The 22,477-nt window shown below is 37.1% G+C and overlaps 1 protein-coding gene across 2 annotated transcripts in view; it reads right to left on the bottom strand.

Moving 5' to 3' along the window:
- The window catches only part of LOC139950226 (uncharacterized), a 141,291-nt gene that overhangs the window by 15,438 nt on the left and 103,376 nt on the right, over positions 1–22,477 (bottom strand). Inside the window, exons 10-19 of one of the 2 annotated variants that reach the window (XM_071948842.1) lie at positions 19,510–19,716; positions 15,913–15,995; positions 13,263–13,355; positions 10,287–10,325; positions 6,688–6,804; positions 5,169–5,258; positions 4,309–4,552; positions 3,120–3,299; positions 2,012–2,119; positions 1,161–1,291 (exon numbers count right to left, since the gene is read on the bottom strand). In XM_071948842.1, the coding sequence (XP_071804943.1) occupies positions 1,161–1,291; positions 2,012–2,119; positions 3,120–3,299; positions 4,309–4,552; positions 5,169–5,258; positions 6,688–6,804; positions 10,287–10,325; positions 13,263–13,355; positions 15,913–15,995; positions 19,510–19,716 (1,292 nt within the window). The remainder of the gene's footprint in view (positions 1–1,160; positions 1,292–2,011; positions 2,120–3,119; positions 3,300–4,308; positions 4,553–5,168; positions 5,259–6,687; positions 6,805–10,286; positions 10,326–13,262; positions 13,356–15,912; positions 15,996–19,509; positions 19,717–22,477) is intronic. The other variant, XM_071948843.1, reaches the window with a different exon arrangement.

Raw genomic sequence — 22,477 nt, 5'->3', positions numbered from 1 at the left:
AGAGAGCAAAAATTCTTTAGACAAAGAGTAGGATATAAAAAAATTAATGTACATTTCAAAGAAGAACTTCTACAACGCAAATTCCTTTAAAAAATTCCATCAGAATACAAACAATTAAAATTACATCAAAATACATACAATACAGTCTTTACAGATTCAGCATACAATATTTATTTAAAATCAGAAGCCCTCACCCATAAATAAGGGGGAACAACAAAAACTTTAATAAACACTGTAAAGTAAAAAACACAAACATAATCAACAACAAATGTAAATTTGACAGACTATATGCCTCCCTAAACCAGTGAGACATCTTAGTTCGAGGGATGGAAACCTTGAATGAGCAAACTCTGGCTTTGCATACAAAGAAAATCAACAACAAATGTAAATTTTACACACTATACACCTCCCTAAACAAGAAGTCTTAAAGCCATTGGACACTTTCGGAACAGAAAAAAATAATAAAAGTTCACAGATTTACAAATAACTTACAGGGTTTACAGAAGGTAATGGTGAAAGACTTCTCTTGAAATATTATTCCATGAAATGCTTTACTTTTTGAGAAAACATTAAAATAATTATCAATTCTCGATATCGAGAATTACGGATTTACATTATTTTAAACACATGTCATGACACTGCGAAATATGCGGAAACAAGGGTGGGTTTTCCTGTTATTTTCTCCCGACTCCAATGACCGATTGAGCCTAAATTTTCACAGATTTGTTATTTTATATATAGTTGTGATACACGAAGTGTGGGCCTTTGGAAAATACTGTTTATCGAAAGTGTCCAATGGCTTTAAGAAGAGTGGTGGAAACGTTGAGCTAGCAAAACCTGGCAATGAACACAAAAATAAACAACAAAAATGTAAATTTTACAAACTATAATGGCTCCCTAAACAAGAAATCATTATCAGAGTGATGGAAAAACGATGAACGATGAACGAGCAAAATAATGGCAATGAACACCAAAAATAATCAAAAACAAAATGTAAATTTTACAGACTATATGCCTCCCTAAACAAGAAGTCTTAAGAAGAGTGATGGAAACGTTGAACGAGCAAAATCTGGCAATAAAAACAAAAATAATCAACAACAAATGTGAATTTTACAAGTAAGATATTCAAATCCGATTGATGGAAACATTAAAATACGTACCTCGCCCCTCTCGCCAAGTAGGCTCTGAGGTGGCTTTGGAAGCTGTTGGCCGCTGATAACGTGTATTGTGAGCTGTTTCTTTGGAAGATGGGAAACTGGGTCGCCGCTATTGGGGTCAAAAGGCTTGCTCTCTGCAAAGATGGAAAGCCCACAAAGACGGGTTGTTACGGGTTAGGCCCAGTCAAAAGAACTTTGTCATTTATCAAATTCATTCATTCATCAATTGGCTATTAATTTCCATTATGGAAAACTGCACCAACCCTAAATATCAATTTAAATCTGTGACAATCAGATAAGTGAATGATACAACTTATTTTCTTCATTAATTTTAAAAACATTTTTCTACGTTCATTTTAAAAACATTTGAAACTTTAAAATCTGAGGTCTCGAGATCAAATTCATGGAAAAATAATTCTTTCTCGAAAACTACGATACTTCAGACGGAGCGGTTTCTCACAATGTTTTATACTATCAACAGCTCCCCATTACTCGTTACCAAGTAAGGCTTTATTCTAATAATTATTTTTAGTAATTACCAATAGCGTCCACTGCCTTTAAATTGAGTTTTTATTATGAAATTTGCGATATTAAAAAAAAACTCAATCAGAGACACAGCATTTGACTAGTCCACCAGCGCAATTCTTATCAATTAGGAATGCTTGTCAACAATTATCTAGCCAGCCGGACTAGAGAATTCTGCCTGGTCATCAGGAGTTCTAACTGGCATTTGAGCCAGCAGACCACTGCTTAATTGAGAACACAATCCAATAAACAGTCTGAGTTACAAGCCGTATGGTCTTGCGGATTTCTCCCCCAAATTTAAGCCCTGACATGCAAGCTATACTTCTTACCATCACATAGGAGTTGGTGTTTCAGAGCGTATCCTGAGTTGCCGTTCACGCTAAACCTCGCTCTGCTGAGCTGCATTGGCCGTCCCTCGGTCTGATAATTTAACGCAACTGGACACAGAAACAAAATACAAGGTTTTCAATTGAAGGCAACTCTGTGATAACTTTTGTGGTCTTATAATTGCTATTTTCTTGACGTTAACTAATTCTAATGAAAGGATTTGTCTGGAGGATTGGTACTGGTAATAACTTTGGCAAGCTTTCAGATTGAGACTAATAAATCGTTTTCGTTCCATAACCAACCCCAGACTTTAGTTATTGTAGTGGAGCCATTCAGAATAGTCAATGTTAAAAACAAAGGGGGTTTTGAAATAGTTTTGACCCTCCACACTCCACACACCCCAAACTTCAATTTTTCAATATTGAATGGCTTCATAATGTAATCTCCAATTCCACATCGGTTGTGGATTGTAGTTACTGACAATTGGTACTGGTATGAACTTTATAATCAGCAAGCTTTCAGATTGAAACTAATCAACTGTTTCTTTTCCAAAACCAATCATAGATGTTGTCTTTAAACTGTTTGTCGTTGATCAACATACTTAGTTGACATCCGCAACTCCACATCGTTTGTGGATTGTAGTAACTGAGGATTGGTAATGGTATGAACTTTATAATCAGCAAGCTTTCAGATTGAAACTAATCAACTGTTTCTTTTCTAAAACCAATCATAGATGTTGTCTTTAAACTGTTTGTCGTTGATCAACATACTTAGTTGACATCCGCAACTCCACATCGGTTGTGGATTGTAGTAACTAAGGATTGGTACTGGTATGAACTTTATAATCAGCAAGCTTTCAGATTGAAACTAATCAACTGTTTCTTTTCTAAAACCAATCATAGATGTTGTCTTTAAACTGTTTGTTGTTGATCAGCATACCTAGTTGACATCCACAACTCCACATAGGTTGTGGATTGTAAATACTTGGTACTGATAAACTTTATAATCAGCAAGCTTTCACATTGAAGCTAATCAACAGTTTATTTTTCTATAATCAATCCCAAATTTTGCCTTTAAACTGTTTGGTGTGTTTGTAGTTGATCAACATACCTAGTTGACATCCACAATTCCACATCGGTTGTGGATTGTAGTTACTGGAATCTATCCGATAGGCTGATGGGTAGACTCGACACATGTGATTGGCGGTGAACTGGACAAAGTCTGGTGCTTTGGTAGCGACGAGATTACTGGCTCTGATCTCGCCCAGCGAGGGCAGCTCCCATGATAACACTACGAAAACAAACCAATATCATTTTAAATTAGGGTACAACATTGGTAAATTCCATACAAATATCTACTTCTATGATCTATTAATAAATGCTGCTATATGGCTAGTCACTGAAAAAGTTAAGGTCAAGCCCCCAAGGAATCTGACACTTGCAAACAAGATTGTTTTTAATAGAGGTTAAATTTTCATTGGGGATACAATTTTTTAACATCTATTATTTTGTTGCGGACTGCCTCTAGCTCCTGGGCAATCTCGGTAGTCTAGTTGGTAAGACAGTGCTCTAGAACTGCAAGGGTCGTGGGTTCGAATCCCACCAGAGTAATATGCCTGTGATATTTTTTCACAGGACTCGGGAAAGTATGAAGTATACAGTGCTAACACACATTGATGTATGGGTAAAAACCAAAATTAAAAAGATTTGCTTGTATTTAATTGTTTTTATCCAAGTTCCCCCGAACAAGGTTAAAAGGCACTCTCTGTAAGGGGCTACAAAAAGAAATGAAAAATAACTCAGAGTAGCTGAAGGTAGGAATTGATTTTCTTCTTTAGAACAGTCTAGATTGTAGGATGGAGGGAAACATGCACCAGGCAGGGAGTTCCAAAGAGATGCTGTACGTGGACTAAAGCTGTAGTGTTGGAATGACTCATTGGGTGCGTTCGATAAGCTTCCCTGGGTCGACCCCGCAGTGCTCACTAGAGTGAGCCCCTGACAAGAGCTAATTGAACAATCACACTCGCCCTCTCATGGTGACGGCATGCACCTCAGGTCACCCCAAGTGACCCACTCCATCGGCAGGACACTGAGGGGCTGACCCGGGTGAGCCCCGTCAAAGCTATTTGAACGTACTGGGGCAGACCGGGGTCGACCCAGGGAAGCTAAACGAACGCACCCTTTGTACTACATCTCGACAAATCAAGAGTGCATAAAATTATATGGATGACAAGAAGCAGAAAGTCTGGTTTCATGTTCAAAAGCTCAAAGATGTACGGAATAACCTTTCATCAACTTACTTGCAGCTTTAAACCCCCTGAAGCCAACCGACCGAGTCAACTGGACCAACTCCGAGAGTTTTCTGGACAAGACGATGGATTTGCCTTTGTGTGACCTCCTGACGGGCTGCGGGCTCGGCGTCTTCGGGTTACCGGTGGTTGTTGGCTGGTCCCCGGCCGATTCCTCGTCCGTCATGGGCTTCTCCAGGAGATCTACGCTACCTCCTTCGGAAGATTCTGAAGAGGATTGCGATTTTGGCTTCTTCTGATGACAAGGACAGACAATTATTAGACACTGATAGATACAAAAGTGGCTGCAAGTGGCTAGTATGAGAATGCACAAAGCAGTCGCAAACAGTCTTCCTCATTCACTAATTAATTACTTTTTTTCTCCCTCTTCTCACCTTTTGTGTTTCCTCTAATATAAGAGGTCTTAACTTGCAAACAGTGGCTTTTTAAATTCTTTAGATTTGCACTTTTAAAGGCACTGGACACTATTGGTAATTACTCAAAATAATTGTTAGCGTGAAAACTTACTTGGTAACGAGCAATGGAGAGCTGTTGATAGTATAAAACATTGTGAGAAGTAATTTTCCACGAATTTGATTTCGAGACCTCAGATTTAGAATTTGAGGTCTCCAAATCAAGCATCTGAAAGCACACATTTTGTGAAAAATAACGACCAAATGTTTTTATTATTATTATTATTATTATTATTATTATTATTATTATTATTATTATTATTATTATTATTATTATTATTATTATTATTATTATTATTATTATTATTATTATTATTATTATTATTATTATTATTATTATTATTATTATTATTATTATTATTATTTTTATTATTATTATTAAAACAACTATCTCCTTACCTTAGTGAGTTTCAGTCTCCTTAGAGTGCCAGTCAGGCTACTAGATCTGGCGTGGTTTTTGGCATTCTTTTGCCTCGAGTCTTCTCGAACCTGAATGTCAACAAAAACAGATTTGGATTAACCACATATTTTGTTAAAGCTTTAAACATGATTTGGAATCTTTGCCAGTTTACGGTAACAAAAGGAACATGAAATCCCTGTTTAAGTTTTGGTGATTCTGTAATGTGATGTTTCTAACGTAACACACATAATAAGTGTTGGAAATGAAAAAAAGGGAAATTACGGAACAGTAAACATAATTAAAATTCAATACGAAAAAAAGAAAAAAAAAAAACTATCTGTCTAAATTTCTTTAAATTGTACACAAGACAAAACAGAATCTTTGTGGTAGCCATAACATGCATAAAGAATAGTGAAGACGGATACAAGAAAGAATACATTAACAATCACTACTGTTTACAATAATTCCTTGTTTTCCTCATGCATTTCAAATAAACACTTCATGATATTAAACCTGGAAGTCTGTAAGTGTGGATGTGGAGTCACAAGGATCGGGAAAACACATTTTACCAAATTGTTTCCACAAAAATCAACTAAGGAACAGAGTAAACTCATGTGCACAACCAGAAATTGTACACACAAAGTAAAACAAACAAACAAACAAAACCATGAAAAAGTGACCAGAGATTCCCGATGGTTACAGGAATATCACATGCAGGCATTTGGAATTTAGATCTGTAGCAATAGTGGGGCTTTTAATACATGATAGTGCACGTTTTAAAGTTTACAAAAGGAAAAGATAATAAAAAGAAAGGAGGACAAAAAACAGGAAACAAAAAATGTAGACACCTCTGATCCATGCCCGACATAAATTCAGTGACTGGTTGCACAGAAATCATTCACTTTCAAATCACTTCATTTGACGGTGAAAACTGTCACAATAAAAATACACCTTTATGTATAGCTTGATTGACTGGGCCCAATTTCATAGAGCTGCTAAGCACAAAAATTTCCTTAGCATGAAATTACTTCCTTGATAAAAACAGGATTACCAACCAAATTTGTTCCATACTGCTTGTTACTGGTAATCAGCTGTTGTTTGCTTATCCTGAAAATCACGTGGAAACTTGGTTGGTATTCCTTTTTTTTATCAAGGAAGAAATTTCATGCTAAGCAAATTTTTATGCTAAGCAGCTCTATGAAATTGGGCCCTGGACAAATTGACCGTATATTCAGAGCCCATTGTTCGGCTCTGTTGAAGTGCACAACTTCATGTCCTACACAAAACAAAATGTATGTGATGAGTCAAGTTTCCCAAAATATTTGAATGCGCCTAAAATGTCTAGTCTAAGGCAACAACTTGCACACTTGTCACAACCAAACAACATTTTAAAAAACAAAAACAATTTCTACCAACATAAACACAACTTTAACTCAACAGGTGGCAGCCCAAAAAAAAAACACCACAAAATCACAAGGGATTTTTTTTGTCTCCCCGGCTAGCTGGAAAGACGAGTACCTTAGAGACGATGCGTTGCCATGCCGACCGTGTAGGCGTTATAGGTTTCTTCCTCATTAACATAAGCTGCGCCATGGCTACGGATTCAAACTTTTTGGAGATGCTGCTGGTCTCAAGCTGGTTAAAGGAGGGAACACAGGGATACACTAAGACAGTGGTATTACATCAATGTTAATAGAGAATATAAAAAAATAGGGACGAATATAACGGAGCGAATATTGGCGAGGGTGGGTAGGGTTTGGGGCGACTTACCCTCCAATGACAATTTCAAATAAACCCCGAAGCGATTTCGGCTTTCAGCGACTCTCAATGGATACACAAAAGATTGTTTGCGATAGACATCATTGGCCGCCATCTTTATATATGAATTGTACATGAGTGAAGAGCTATCATTGGCCGAGAGTCATGCATAGCACGTACACACGTTTCCATTGTTTTACATGAAAGTTTGCAGTCAATGACGCGTATTGCAATCCATTTATACCCACATGTTTAAACTTATTGAAACCAAGATTGTTTGTGTTTAGAGTCTGCAAATAGTTTAAGTTTTTTTAATAAAAAGTTGCATGCAATTATAATGTGTGTCGTGTTCGGGTGGTCAAGAACACTTGGCCCAGTTTGATAAAGAGTGAAAGCACAAAAACTTGCTTGGCTAAAACTGCAAACTAAAACTGAGTGTACAGTGCTAACACACATCGGTGTATGGGTAAAAACCAAAGTTAATCAACTAAAACTGAGACTTGTTTCCTCGTCTTCTCTCCATGGGGTTCTTGGATAGTACAGTGATTAAGTTTGCTTTTCTGAGAGTCCTTGGCGAATCACAACCCAAATAAATGAAATGAAATAGTACATGGCCCAACGACAAGCAATTGATATTTCGGTCTAAAGCACAGTTCCCAATCCAACAGCTCCAAAAGTCGCCCAGTTTGCTGCATAGAATTTTGAAGGATTTGTGACTGTAAAAATTTAAGTTTAAAGGAACACGTTGCCTTGGATCGGACGAATTGGTCTATAAAAAAGCGTTTGAAACCGTTTGTTATGAAATGTATATGGTTGGAAAGATGTTTAAAAAGTAGAATATAATGATCCACACAAGTATCACTCAAAATTGCACGGTTTTCATTTTACGTCGCGAATTAACATGGTCGGCCATTTATGGGAGTCAACTTTTTGACTCCCATAAATGGCTGACCGTGTTAGTCGACGAGGTAAAAGGAAAACCACGCAATTTTGAGGCATATTTGTGTAGGTCATTGTATTCTACTTTTACAACATTTTTCTAACCATATCATTTTTACAACAAACGGTTACAAACGCTTTTCAAAGACCAACTCGACCGATCCAAGGCAACGTGTTCCTTTAATGTGAGAATCCAAACCACACTCCAATCTCACTATGTTGATTTTATGTCTGCATTTTTCCTAATTAAAGTAACAGAAGTGACTTCTTGTCTCACTCTTGCAGGATAAAAAATGTCAAACAATGTCAAACCATCGGATGCCTTTCGGGACATCATTTCTCATTTTAACCCTTTTGTTCTTTAAACCCAGGTATTTTTTTTGTACACAGCCTTATAGCGCTGTGTTTGGCATTTTCGGATCTTTTCACTCAAATTTGAAGAGTATGCAAAGCAGCAACCTTGCTTTAGTTCACCATCATCAATGGAAATATTCAATTCTTTCTCTTTCTGATAATGGTAAGCTTGGGTATGAAGGGTGAACACGGACAAACTACAGGTAAAAAAAAAGTTCTATGTGCCGAGGCTTGAGTGCTTTTGTGTGTGTGTTAAATTGGTCAACTAAAGTTGCTATTAGGGCTCAAGCAAAGTGTAAGTGCAAAGTTGACTAAAGTCGCCATTGGGGCTAAAACAGTGTACAGTGTACAGTCAACTAAAGTTGCTATTGTAGCTCAAAGGGTCAAAGGCCCACTGTATAAAGGCCAAAGGTGACACCTTTTTGTGTGTGTTAAATTGGTCAACTAAAGTTGCTATTAGGGCTCAAGCAAAGTATAAGTGCAAAGTCGACTTAAGTCGACGTTGAGGCAAAAACAGTGTATAGTGCAGTTGACTAAAGTTGCTATTGTAGCTCAAAGGGTCAAAGGCCCACTGTATAAAGGCCAAAGGTGACACCTTTTTGTGTGTGTTAAATTGGTCAACTAAAGTTGCTATTGAGGCTCGAGAAGCAAAGTATAAGTGCAAAGTTGACTAAAGTCGCCATTGCAATGCATTGGGGCTAAAACAGTGTTTATTAGTGCACAGTCAACTAAAGTCGCTATTGGAGCTCAAAGGGTCAAAGGCCCACTGTATAAAGGCCAAAGGTGAAACCTTTTTGTGTGTTAAATTGGTCAACTAAATTTGCTATTGAGGCTCGAGAAGCAAAGTATAAGTGAAAAGTTGACTAAAGTCGCCATTGCAATGCATTGGGGCTAAAACAGTGTATATTAGTGCACAGCCAACTAAAGTCGCTATTGGAGCTCAAAGGGCCAATTAATGTCCATTGTATAATGGTCACAGGTGTAATCGTTGCCTTCGTCAAAGTGGGGGAAAACTGGAAGGGAAGGCAGTGAAGGAAAAAAGTTGCAGGGAAGTTTGAGGAAGTGTGTTAATAAATTATTAGTGTGTTAATAACGTGTACACAGCCCTGAAGGAACATTTGGATTGGAGCATTTCCTTGCTGTACTTTGTCAGCAAGTACAGAATCTACAATTATTAAAAAAAAAAATCCCAAATAGTTTCAATCTGTAAGCTCAATGATTGTAAACTTAGTTCTCTGCCAGAGGACAAGTTTAAATTTGAAACTTCAATGTGAAATTATGTCTATAAAATTACACTGGAAGAGCCTACAAATCACCGTTACTTACTTCGATTGTTGCAATTAAAGTAAGCCTCATATGAGAAACACAAAATCTGTGTCAAAACATAAATTTTGTTGCATTCACTAAAAAGTGATCCGCAATTTTGATGGAATCTTTTACAGATTTGTTGGATGGTGTTTTTATTGAGAACTAGAGAAAAAAAGAAAGCAAGTTTCTTTTCCAAAAAAACAAAGATGTACTTTCCCTTTATATGGATAGTTCTTGATAGACGCCATCTTTATGGGCATTGTGGGTTTTGGCTTAGGGCTGCGTCAAGATCTAATTTTGCTACGCAGTCAAGAAGTTCATCGACCAATCATGCAAGGAGTTTTATAAAAACTCACGCATGATGAAGCGGTGTTTACGCAAAATGCATAGTTGTGCGTTAATGAAAAATGATATTGCCCAGAAAGATGGCCGACTTTACACCGTATGATGGCAAGTGAGAACTATCTTTACAACAAAAAATGACGACACGAATTTTCTTAAATCAATAATTTTTTTGCCAAACTCAAAGGTTACTTCAGGGTAGTATCAAGTGCACAAATAATGACTACAAGTTTTTACCATTGGTTTTGAACCGTGTATGATTAGTAGAGGGTTTTTGACGTTGCAGGGTTGCAGGACTGGTCTACGGCCACTGACTATAATATTACCACTCTGGAGACAATAATTCAGCTAAAAATACTGACTATTTTCTTCACACACAGATTCTAGTGAGTTGTGAGGGAAAATCTTGGACAAACCTGGTAGTGCTCTTCACCATCTAGATTGGCATACATTTGCTGAACGTGTTTTTCGGGGGAACGTTAAATATAAAAGAAAAACTATCGTTAAATTATTTGGGGAAAATATTCAGTTCGGTAGAGTTTGGATTGCTAGTTTTTTCTTCATATTAGTAGTTACCTACTTGGCAAATTTTGCACACTCTCAATTTTAGTTTGCATTCAGGAAAACCATTTTTATTATGATTATTATTTTTCAAGAACTGCTATCAACCATTTTGTAAGCATCTTTCAGAACATCCTAGGCCTTTTTTACAAAGTGCTAAGATTTATCTGAAGAGGTCAATATATCAAGCTGTCGATTAGTATTGTGACTTCACACTTTTCTTGATACACATAATTTATCCTAATCAATGTTATTGTCACAGTTTGTTCCTTTTAACCTGTAGCCAGTGTGTGTGTTTACTGAGCCGTGAATCTTTCCTTCTTTGTTTTCCCCACCTGTGTGCTTTGTTAATGGCGCACTTATTTATTTTAAGACGTGGTCATGCTTGAGTAATAATGTGGTACAAAAATAAAAGGTTACACATGCCATAGCCGTTGTCATCACCCTTTGTAAGCTTTGATTTTGTAAACAAAGTACTTAATTATTTTTTATCGTACACAAAATGATTCAACCGTTTGCCAGTTGCTTGTTTCCCCTTTCTTTAATTGTCTTGGTTAAGTTCATTGATTTTTAGTCTGGCGTGCGTACCAACTTATGGTGTTCAACCTTGTAAGCTGGTCGTATGTAACATCAATCTAAGTGCTCTGTGAAATCGGCCCCTGGATATATTCTGAATGATATCTGCTTACAAATTGGTTGCTAGCACTGCTTGAAAAAAACCAATAACTTAAAAAGTGGTGCATTGTAAAATCCTACCCCATGGATATTTCCCAGTAACAATGCATTAGTTCCACAAGAAATCACTCCCTCCTAAAACATTTCCTAGTTCTTAAAGCCATTGGACCCTTTCGGTACAGAAAAAGAAAAAAAAAATCACAGATTTACAAATAACTTACAGGGTTTACAGAAGGTAGTGGTGAAATACTTCTCTTGAAATACTATTCCATGAAATGCTTTACTTTTTGAGAAAACAGTAAAACAATATCAATTCTCGTTAACGAGAATTACAGATTTATTTTAAACACATGTCATGACACGGCGAAACGCGCGGATACAAGGGTGGGTTTTCCCGTTATTTTCTCCTGACTCCGACGACCGATTGAGCCCAAATTTTCACAGGTTTGTTATTTGATATAGAAGTTGTGATACACGAAGTGTGGGCCTTGGACAATACTGTTTACCGAAAGGGTCCAATGTCTTTAAAAGAAGAATTTCCTGTGTAAAAAGGTAACCATATCAAAGGAATGTGTCGCCCCAGGAGTCGCGGCCGAGCGGTTAAGAGCACCGAATTCAAGCTCTGCTGATTCTGTTCAGCAGAGTGTGGGTTCGAATCCCGGTCGTGACACTTGTGTCCCTGAGCAAGACACTTAACTATTATTGCTTCTCTCCACCCAGGGGTAAATGGGTACCTGTAAGGGCAGAGATGGTTCTTGTGATTGATTTAGCCGAGTAACGCATTTGTTGCACGAGGCTGTATACTCCCAAGGGAGCTGAGATGGTTTAAGGAGTGAATTAAGGCCCAGTGACCAGGGGTAATAATTTGAAGCACTTTGAGACACCCGTTCGGGAGTGAAAAAGCGCTATAGAAACTCAAAATAATATTAATATTATAGAAGAAAAACTCAGGTAATAGAGAGAGATAAACGAACCCCAAAGGAGAGCCCTGTCTAGGAATTTGATTAAAGACATTCATCAGGAATGTCGTTATTGAAACAAGGGCCTGGTTGTGTTTGCTGCCCCGGAATTCATCATCTGACAGCAACAGCGACATACAAGTATTGTAAAATTTATCTCCTCAAACCCTGCCCTCTGACAAATTGATGATGTTTCTCCTACTTCCATCCAATGTACCTCAAATAATTGAAGGCTGTTCAAATAATCATCTGCCTCATGCAACATTTCAGAAAATGAATTATATTTTCTTTTTGCTACTCAAATATCAAATCTCTTTAAGGCAGTGGACACTATTGGTAGTTAATCAAAACAATTGTTAGCATAAACACTTACTTGGTAATGAGCAATGGAGAGCTGTTGATAGTATCAAACATTGTGAGAAATAGCTCCCTCTGAAGTAACATAGTTTTTTGAGAAAGAGGTAATTTCTCACTCAAATATTTATGTATCTGAACTGAACTGATTTTTTTCAACAAGGGTGTTTTTCTTTCATTATTCTCTTGCAGCTTCGACGACCAATTGAGTGCAAATTTTCACAGGTTTGTTATCTTATGCATTTTGTTAAGATACACCAAGTGAGAATACTGGTCTTTGACAATTACCAAAGGTGTCCAGAACCTATAAGGAGGGGATTCTTTATCTTATGTGGCATCGTCTTGTCAAAACAGATGATTATTTTTTTTAAAGAAAACAGATGATTATTTGTTAAAGGCAGTGGACACTATTGGTAATTACTCAAAATAATTTTAAGCATAAAAACTTACTTGGTTACAAGTAATGTAGAGCTGTTGGTAGTACAAAAACATTGTGAGAAACAGCTCCCTCTGAAGTTATTTTCCATGAATTTGATTTCGAGACTTCAGATTTAGAATTTGAGGTCTCGAAATCAAGCATCTGAAAACACACGACTTTGTGTAACAAGGGTATTTTTTCTTTGATTATCTCGCAGCTTTGATTATCTCGCAGGTTTGTTATTTTATGCATATGTTGAGATCCACCACATGAAAAGACTAGTCTTTGACAATTGTCAATAGTGTCAAGTGTCTTTAAAAGATTGATTGTATTTAACTTCCCTCTGGGGAGTAACAAACAACATTATTTAAACAACTCTCTTTTATCAAACGTCTTTGCAGGAGATATTCACTGTGACGTCTTACCTTAAAATCGTCGTCCAATTCATCAGCACTATCCTCTTCACTTACTTCCCCTGCCTCAAGATTCTCATTGTGGTCCACTGGTAATTTTTTGGCCTACATTCGACCATAAAACAACAACAAATTTAATACATCCATCAATGTGTCAATGTCATGGGAAGGGAGGGAGAGAGGAAGGGGGGGGACACGACACAAGCTTCAAAGCGAAGCTTGAATTTAAAGGCAGTGGACATTATTGGTAATTACTCAAAATAATTATTAGCATAAAACCTTTCTTGGTGACGAGTAATGGGGAGAGGTTGATGGTATAAAACATTGTGAGAAACGGCTCCTTCTGAAGTGCCATAGTTTTCGAGAAGAAATAATTTTCCACGAATTTGATTTCAAGACCTCAGATTTAGAACTTGAGGTCTCGAAATCAACCATCTAAACGCACACAATTTCGTGTGAAACAGGTGTGTTTTCCTTTCATTGTTATCTCGCAAGTTGGATGACCAATTGAGCTCAAATTTTCACAGGTTTATTATTTTATGCATAAGTTGAGATACACCATCTGTAAAGGCTAGACTTTGACAATAACCAATAGTGTCCACTGCCTTTAATTACAAAAAATCTATCAGCATGGGTTGCACCCGGTGGGTCATAACCTCCTGACTTAAAAATAAAATTTCAAAGAGCTGCTTAAGCAACAAATAATAATGCCTATTTCTTGCTTAGCATAAGTGAGCAGGATACCAGTCACATATAGTACACATGGATTGGTATGTTGGCTGGCTCCTTTAATAGCGAAGCTTGAATTTTAAATACATAAATCAATCAGCTTGGGTTGCATCTGCAGATCAAAACACTCCAAGACTGACTTTAAAATTACAGTCCGGCGCCCAATTTCATAGAACTGCTTAAGCAGCAAATAATGCTTAACATTTTTCCTGCTTAGTAAAAATGAAAAGGATACCAGTCACAAATTGTATATGCGGAATGGTAATTTTGCTGGTTCCCTTATTCAGGTAAGCAGCATTTTGTTGTGCTTGGCTACTTTGTGTGCTTATAAGCAGCTCTATGAAATTGGCCCTGGACCTATAGCAGAAAATGTTGCTTCAAGAAATTATTTTGATGGGTCGGTACATTTTTGTCAGGGGTAAGAGTCATTACTGACGAAAAAGTCTAAAACTTAGATACAAATTCAAAGGTATGTTGAAATGATGCCATTTAAACCTTTTGGTAACCCCTGGGGTTATAGATTCCAAGGAGCTTTTGGAAACAGTATCCAAAGCACTAGAGAAGTAGACCGATGAGCAGGATTTCTTTATTTGGAGAAACAAATATTGTCTGAATTTCTTCACTGTGCAAACATAACAAGTCTGAATTCAGCCAAACGTTTGAACAATCTCATCCCTGTTTTGTACAGGGGGAATTATTGCTATTTATTCCTGACTTTCTCGGAGTGAAATTTTAAACATTGCATCATTGGATTTCAACAATAAATAGGTCTCTACATTCTGAGTAGGAAACTTTCGTTGGTTAAAAGGTAAAATTCAATGCCGTTTTGGTTGAATATATCATAAAAAGTCAGGAATGAACCGAAAGATCCCTATGCGAAAATGTACAGACATGCATTTGTGTATCACGTTCCATTTACTGCCATAATAAAAAGCTACCCAAAACATTTGTGAAAAATGTCAGCCATCCATCAATGACTTTGCATCCCGAATTTCATCAAGTCAGGAATGAACCGAAAGATCCCTATACAAAAATGTACAGACATGCGTTTGTGTATCACGTTCCATTTACTGCCATAATAAAAAGCTACTCGGAACATTTTTTCAAAAAAAAAGTCAGCCATCCATCAATGACTTTGCATCCCGAATTTCATCAAAAGTCAGGAATGAACCGAAAGATCCCTATACAAAAATGTACAGACACGCATTTGTGTATCACGTTCCATTTACTGCCATAATAAAAAGCTACTCAAAACATTTGTGAAAAATGCCAGCCATCCATTAATGACTTTGCATCCCGAATTTCTACAAACTTGTACCTAGCCAGGGGATGGATTTCACACAGAGTTAATACTAGTCTTATCTCCAGTTGGGATGAGTTACTCAGCCTAACTTAGAACTACCCTTATGTTTTTAATATCTCCTAGGAGGGCTAAGTTACAAGTTACTTGTCCTAACTTAGAACTAGCCTGAAGTTCTTAATATCTCCTAGGACTAGTCCCGAGTTACTCGTCTTAAAGACACTGGACACTATTCAAAGGCCAGTCTTCTCACTTGGTGTATCTCAGCATATGCATAAAATAACAAACCTGTGAGATAACTATGAAAGAAAAACACCCTTGTCACACGAAGTTGTGTGCTTTCAGATGCTTGATTTCGAGACCTCAAATTCTAAATCTGAGGTCTCGAAATCCAATTCATGGATAATGACTTCTTTCTCGAAAAACTACTAAGTTACTCGTCCTAACTAAGAACTAGCCTTAAGTTTTTAATATCTCCTAAGACCAGTCCTAAGTTAGGACTATCGACTATCTTTGTGAAATTGACCCCAGGTCTTTAATTTCCATTTTAAATCATTTTTGATCCTGTGCAAAACTTAAAAACAAATCTTTAACATGCCAGCAAATAATAATATTGGTGTAATTTCACATTACCTTGATGAGAATTTTGCCCTTCAGTTCTTCGGGGGAAGGCAGTGATTCTTTACTGGAGTTGATTGGCGGAATATGTAACATTTCTGTCAATGTTTCATTAAGGAAACACAAGGGAACAAGAAGTCAGAGTATTTGACAGGACAGAAGAAATATTGCTACCCAAGCAGTCTTCAAGGCATCGATTAGAAATCAAATATTCAAGTACCATCCCATCACTCCCACAAAGCAACATTCCCCCAGCATCAAAAGTTCACTGACATGTTCTAATTTCCACACAAGTCACGGTGAAAAACATTGAGGGGTCAACAAAACAGATTAAATCAACTCGCTCCAGTAGTTTTTCCCAATTCAATTCCTGGAGACTGAAAAGAAAGCAAAACTAATTACTAGTGGGGGAAAAAAATCAATTACTAGACCTTTCAACATAAAATTAGCACACTGTCGCAGGGTTGATACATTTTGTAAATCAAGTTTTTTGCCATGACATGAATTCCCACTCACTGTGAATAAAGATGCATGTACATGTAATATAATTAAACTGTACAAGTTTAAGCGTCATTTAGTCTTTGAGGTAGGAAAAAATGAAAATCGGAGAGTGATGTTTTTTTTTTTTCAGGAGAATTGCGTAACTCCATTATACATGCTGAAATAATTGTCATCCCACTGAGTCGAAAGTTGTTTATGTGATAGAACCAATGACTGACAGAAAAACCAATCATTTGATCAACTGATGGTCAAAGGGGTGGAGACATTGGCAAGTATGAAGTAATGACCGTTGAACCAGTGATAAAGTCTTGGAGTTTCATCTTTTCATAACATGTACAGGAAGGCAGCAATATTTAATTTAAGTTTCAAGTCGGAACATTGTTCATGAAAGGTTATCATTGTTTTAGCTCATTCAATTGGAACCAGTGATGCACTCTTTGAGTTTTATATTTTCATATGTGTTTACCTTATTTGTTTAGTCAGTATGTCATTGCAATAAGGAGTTAACACAATTTGAGGTTTTCATTGTTTTAGCTCAGTCATCTGGAACCAGTGATAAACTATTTTAAGTTTTATCTTCAAGTTTCAAGTCAGTACATCATTGCAAATTTCAGCTCATTTAACTGGAACCAGTGACAGAGGTATTGATTTTTGTTTAAACAAATTATTTCAAAACTTAAAGATTTAAGTTTGAGTTTGGTTTTTTAAAATCCAGATGTCAATGTTTGAGCTATTTTTTTTTTTTAGGATTCATTTTGATGAATATTGATAGTTCATAAAAGTGCATTAAATAAAATAGCCTTGTGAACATGTCAAAAATGGCTGAAAAAAAGTGTACAAGGCCTTGTGAACTTGTCAAATTTTGGCTGAAAAAAGTGTACAAGGCCTTGTGAACTTGTCAAATTTCGGCTGAAAAAAATGTACAAGGCCTTGTGAACTTGTCAAATTTTGGCTGAAACAAAGTGCACAAGGCCTTGTGAACTTGTCAAATTTTGGCTGAACAAGTTACGAGGGTGGCTGAAAAAGTGTACAAGGCCTTTTTATTAGGATATAGGATTTATTTTGATGAATATTAATAGTTAATAAAAGTGCAATAAATAAAATAATTACAAGGGAGTATTTCTTATCAAACATTGGTGCAGTAGGCTAATACTAATGCCTTTTCATTGCAATGGACCTACCAATTAGGCAATATAAAAAATAAAATATTGATAGTTAAAACAAGGTCAACAATTTCTTTAAAAAACTGTTTCTATTCAAAAAAAAAAAAAATTAATTCCAAAAACTTTAACCTTTTTTTTATATTCCAAAAACTTCAACATTATTGAAAAAACATATCTGAAAATTACCATTGTTATATGTAACAATCTCACCTGGGCTTGTACATACCCAAAACAACTCAACTCAAAGACTGAAACTTAAAACAAAAACTTAAACATGTCCACTGAACGCGGACGGCCGGACGGATGGACCGGACACCAGACGGAAATTGGTATTACATTGGCTCGCACTGCTTCGCAGCTCACCAAAAATTATGAATTTGATCTGAATGGGCCACAAAAAAAAACACAAAAAAAGGGGGGGGGGGGTAGGAGTGCCCCCCGATTATGCAACCCATATAACGTTATTCACACTCAGAATGACAGCAAGTAAAGGAACTGCATGACAGAACATCCTTGTGTAGCCCTAGGGGGAAACCCTCATCAGTAGCTTAGATTTGATTTGCATAAATCCTTCCGACAGTCGCCAAGGCATGCTCACATAATCTCCTGGCCTAAGCTACGGCTAAACATAACAACATCCCACTAACATTTTCTTTTTTCACTTTCCTGCGGGCGTGTTTTAATTCGCAGACTCACGGTATTTTCGTTAGACTCAATAAAGAATGAGAGCAATCCGGTTGGGATGTTTATGCCACGTTCGAGCTTTCAGGGGTGGGAAAAAATAATGCAGTGAAATTTGTCCGTTGAAGTTAACCGGTAATGTGGAGTTGGAAGGAAAAATCTCAGAAGGGGATGTAACACTGGGCAATTTTTTACAGCACTCTTTGAGGCAACCACTTGCACTGTATAATAATAAATGATCATCTGTTCTTATAAAGCGCTATATTATAAAGATCACGGCGTTGTTTACAAGCATCAAAGCTCATCAAGTAGATAGAACATTCCAGGAAAAGGATTATAAAACAAGAATACTACAGCATAAAAACTAGGTTTGGTTCACGCACTTCCTAAATGATTGAAATGTATCTAACAATCTGACTTGAGATGGCAGTTCATTCCAAAATCAAGAGCTGCTTTAGTTAAAGCATTCACCAGCAAGAACGGTACAGTCAGAGCCCAGAGCAAGAGTCTTGGTGCAAGACGTTCTTGCGTACAGTTCGTAAAAGCAAATAAACATTCATATACTCAACAAAAATTTGCTTCCCATTCACATTCGCAGGAAGTATGAACCAGGCTCGAGGTGGGATTGGAACCCCAACCCCCTAGATTCTAGAGTAGATATTTATTTAACTGATGGCAAAGGATACCTCCGAGTATTTCGGTTAAATACAAGGCCATTTTGTTCTGTTATTTAAGGTTGTAGTGGTTCTCAATAGACCCTTCCCATGAAATATGCAAATTGCACGTAGTGCGTGCGCACTAACGTTTTGGTTGGCAAAATGAGGGAACATTGCGCTGTTTTGTACACGGCTAATGGGTGCGTGACACAGACCCGGTTGTGCGTCTGCTTAGTGCACAACTCTATGGCGTTTGCCAACCAACAGGGTATGTACGCATGCGTGGTTCATGGGAAGGGTCCATTGACAAGATGATGTAAAAATTCGCTTTGCATTCGCAGGAAGTATGAACCAGGCTTTAGGTGAGATTCGAACCCACAACCACCCACTTCCTAGAGTACATATTTATTTAACTGATGGCAAAGGATACCTCCGAGTATTTCAATTAAGTACAAGGCCATTTTCTTCTGTTATTTAAGGTTGCAGTGGTTTTAAATTGACAAGATGCATTTGCATTCACAGGAAGTATGAACCAGGCTTTAGGTGGGATTCGAACCCACAACCACCCACTTCCTAGAGTAGATATTTATTCAACTAATGGCAAAGGATACCTCCGAGTATTTCGATTAAGTACAAGGCCATTTTCTTCTGTTGTTCAAGGTTGCAGTGATTCTCAATTGACAGGATGACTGGGTAGGGACTGGTGACGAAGGCGTACTTGCTGATGATGGAGATGACGTCGCGGAATTTGATCTTTGAGGTTAGGGTGTAGCCGTGGTAGATGATGGGCTCACCGTCTTTGCCATCCCAACAATCCACTAGAAAAAAATATAAAAGTCAAAAACTTCCTTAAAGACACTGGACACTATTGGTAATTGTCAAAGACCAGTCTTCTAACTTGGTGTATCTTAACATATGCATATAACCTGTGAAAATTTGAGCTCAAATGGTCATCAAAGTTGCGAGATAACAATGAAAGAAAAAACACCCTGGTCATACATACAGATGCTTGATTTCGAGACCTCAAATTCTAAAGCTGAGGTCTCGAAATCAAATTTGTGGAAAATTACTTCTTTCTCGAAAACTACGTCACTTCAGAGAGAGCCGTTTCTCACAATGTTTTATACTATCAGACTCTCCCCATTACCTGTTACCAAGTAAGGTTTTATGCTAATAATTATTTTGAGTAATTACCAATAGTGTCCACTGCCTTTAATAATAACAACAATAATAAACCATTCTTATATAGCGCATATAACCGTGAGGTCCCTATGCGCTGTAAAAGGAAATCAACAATTATTGTACAAAGTAAACAGATAATGTTTTTAACAGGGTTTTGAATTGTTCTGATGTCGCAGCCTGTTTGGCAACCTCTGGAAGACTGTTCCATAACTGAACTGCTGCATATTGGAAAGAGCGGGAACCGTACAACTTGGTTTTGATAACTGGGGAGTCAGAGAGTCAGAAGGGCCGTATTTGAAGATTGTAGACTCCTGGTTGTTTTGTACTCCTGAACTAAGGGTTGAAGATAAACAGGGGGCAATACCATGGATATATTGATAAGTCACAACCAAAATTTTAAAATAAATTCTAGCCCGTATTGGTAGCCAATGTAGATCCTTAAGAATGGGTGTGATGGATTTCTGAGTGCGAGCTCTGGTGACAAGTCTCGCCGCTGAATTTTGTATACGCTATGGCTTTCTTTGCTTGTGTTTACTTTTAGTAATAAAACAACCACTTCTTTAGCTATTTCTTTAATGCTTTCTTTGTTTGTGTTTTCAGAGTAAAACATTAAATTTTGTATGAATTTCTTTCTCTCTTAATTGTTTAGAAATAAAACAATAAATTCTTTAGCCATTTCTCTTTCTTTGTTTGCGTGTTAGGAGTAAGACAATAACTTCTTTAGCAAATCCTTCATTTCTATGCAATGTGTTTTTAAAATGAACCAAAAACTTATTTAGCTATTACTTTTCTTTTGTAGGTGTTTTATTATTTGTAAATGGTTGTTTTCGATTTACTTTTAGTTTTTTGTTTAATTTTTATCTTATTTACCCATAGTTTTTTTGTATCAAAGACAAGTAGAGTACACCAATGAGTTCTTTAGCCATTAGTTTTTCTCGAATAAATATTTAAAGGCAGTGGACACTATTGGTAATTACTTAAAATAATTATTAGCATAAAAACTTACTTTGAAATGAGTAATGTGGAGAGGTTGATAGTATAAAACATTGTGAGAAACGGCTCCCTCTGAAGCAACGTAGTTTTCGAGAAAGAAGTAATTTTCCACAAATTTGATTTCCAGACCTCAGAATTAGAATTTGAGGTCTCGAAATCAAGCATCTGAAAGCACACAACTTCGTGTGACAAGTTTTTTTCTTTTTCTTTCATTATTATCTTGCAACTTCGACGACCAATTGAGCTCAAATTTTCACATGTTTGTTATTTTATGCATACGTGGACATACACCAAGTCAGAAGACTGGTCTTTGACAATAACCAATAGTGTACGGGGTCTTTATAACAGTCTGTTTTGCTTGTCTTCTTCACATGAAAATTTGCTGATAGTAACGATACTCTTTGCAGAGACACTGGCTTTGCGACAACAGATGAAATATCTATATGAATGAATGATAATAATAATAACCCGTTTTTATATAGCGCTTTTCACACTCGGAGGGCGTCCCAAAGCGCTTCACATTATTACCCCTGGTCACTGGGCCTTAAATCACTCCTTAAACCATCTCAGCTCCCTGGTGGGGAGTATGCAGCCTGTGCAACATTAGTATGCGCTACTCGGCTAAATCGATCACAAGAACCATCTCTGCCCTCACAGGTACCCATTTATACCACTGGGTGGAGAGAAGCAATTATAGTTAAGTGTCTTGCTCAGGGACACAAGTGTCACGACCGGGATTTGAACCCACACTCTGCTGAACAGAAGCACCAGGACACTTCTCTCTCTTCTAAAATGAATCCCTCTGCAGTGTCAAAATTATTTTGATCTAGTTCTTGATATCCATACTGTGTAGTTGTATTCTTTGTACTAAGTGCTTTTGAGTGATGTCTTTTCTGTAAAACAAACATTGAACTTTGACCTTTGACATCATTAGCCGAGGACACCACTCCACATAAAAAAGTACACTTTTCCCCAGGCCTAACAAAAAAAATTGAATATGCCATCCAAATGTGTCACCTCTTTGGTTTGCCTATAAACATAACATCTGATCAAATTAAACGTATGTTTCTCTTTGATGATTGTGATCTAGCAGTCTTTAAACAGCTTGTGCGTGGGTCCGAGACCAGACCACCATCACACAAATTAAAATACCCAGGTTCTCGTACCTTTACAGCGCTTGTCGACGCTGTCCGTTTATCGGACATCTGTTGTGGTTTATAATTTTTAATAATGCTCGTTCATGTAAACATAACTTCATGCCAGAGGGCTTAAGCGTTGACAAGGCGTACGTGACTCCGATACTGTTTATGACCAGGGTTGTCGTTGAAACACCAGAGCTGAACTGGATCCAGCCCCTTGAGACAATGTCGTTTGTTTAAACCGAGTTTAAACCCACGGAAAAAT

The sequence above is a fragment of the Asterias amurensis genome, chromosome 18 (assembly GCF_032118995.1).
Source record: "Asterias amurensis chromosome 18, ASM3211899v1".
NCBI lineage: Eukaryota > Metazoa > Echinodermata > Asteroidea > Forcipulatida > Asteriidae > Asterias > Asterias amurensis.
This window is presented reverse-complemented; position numbering and strand designations above follow the sequence as displayed.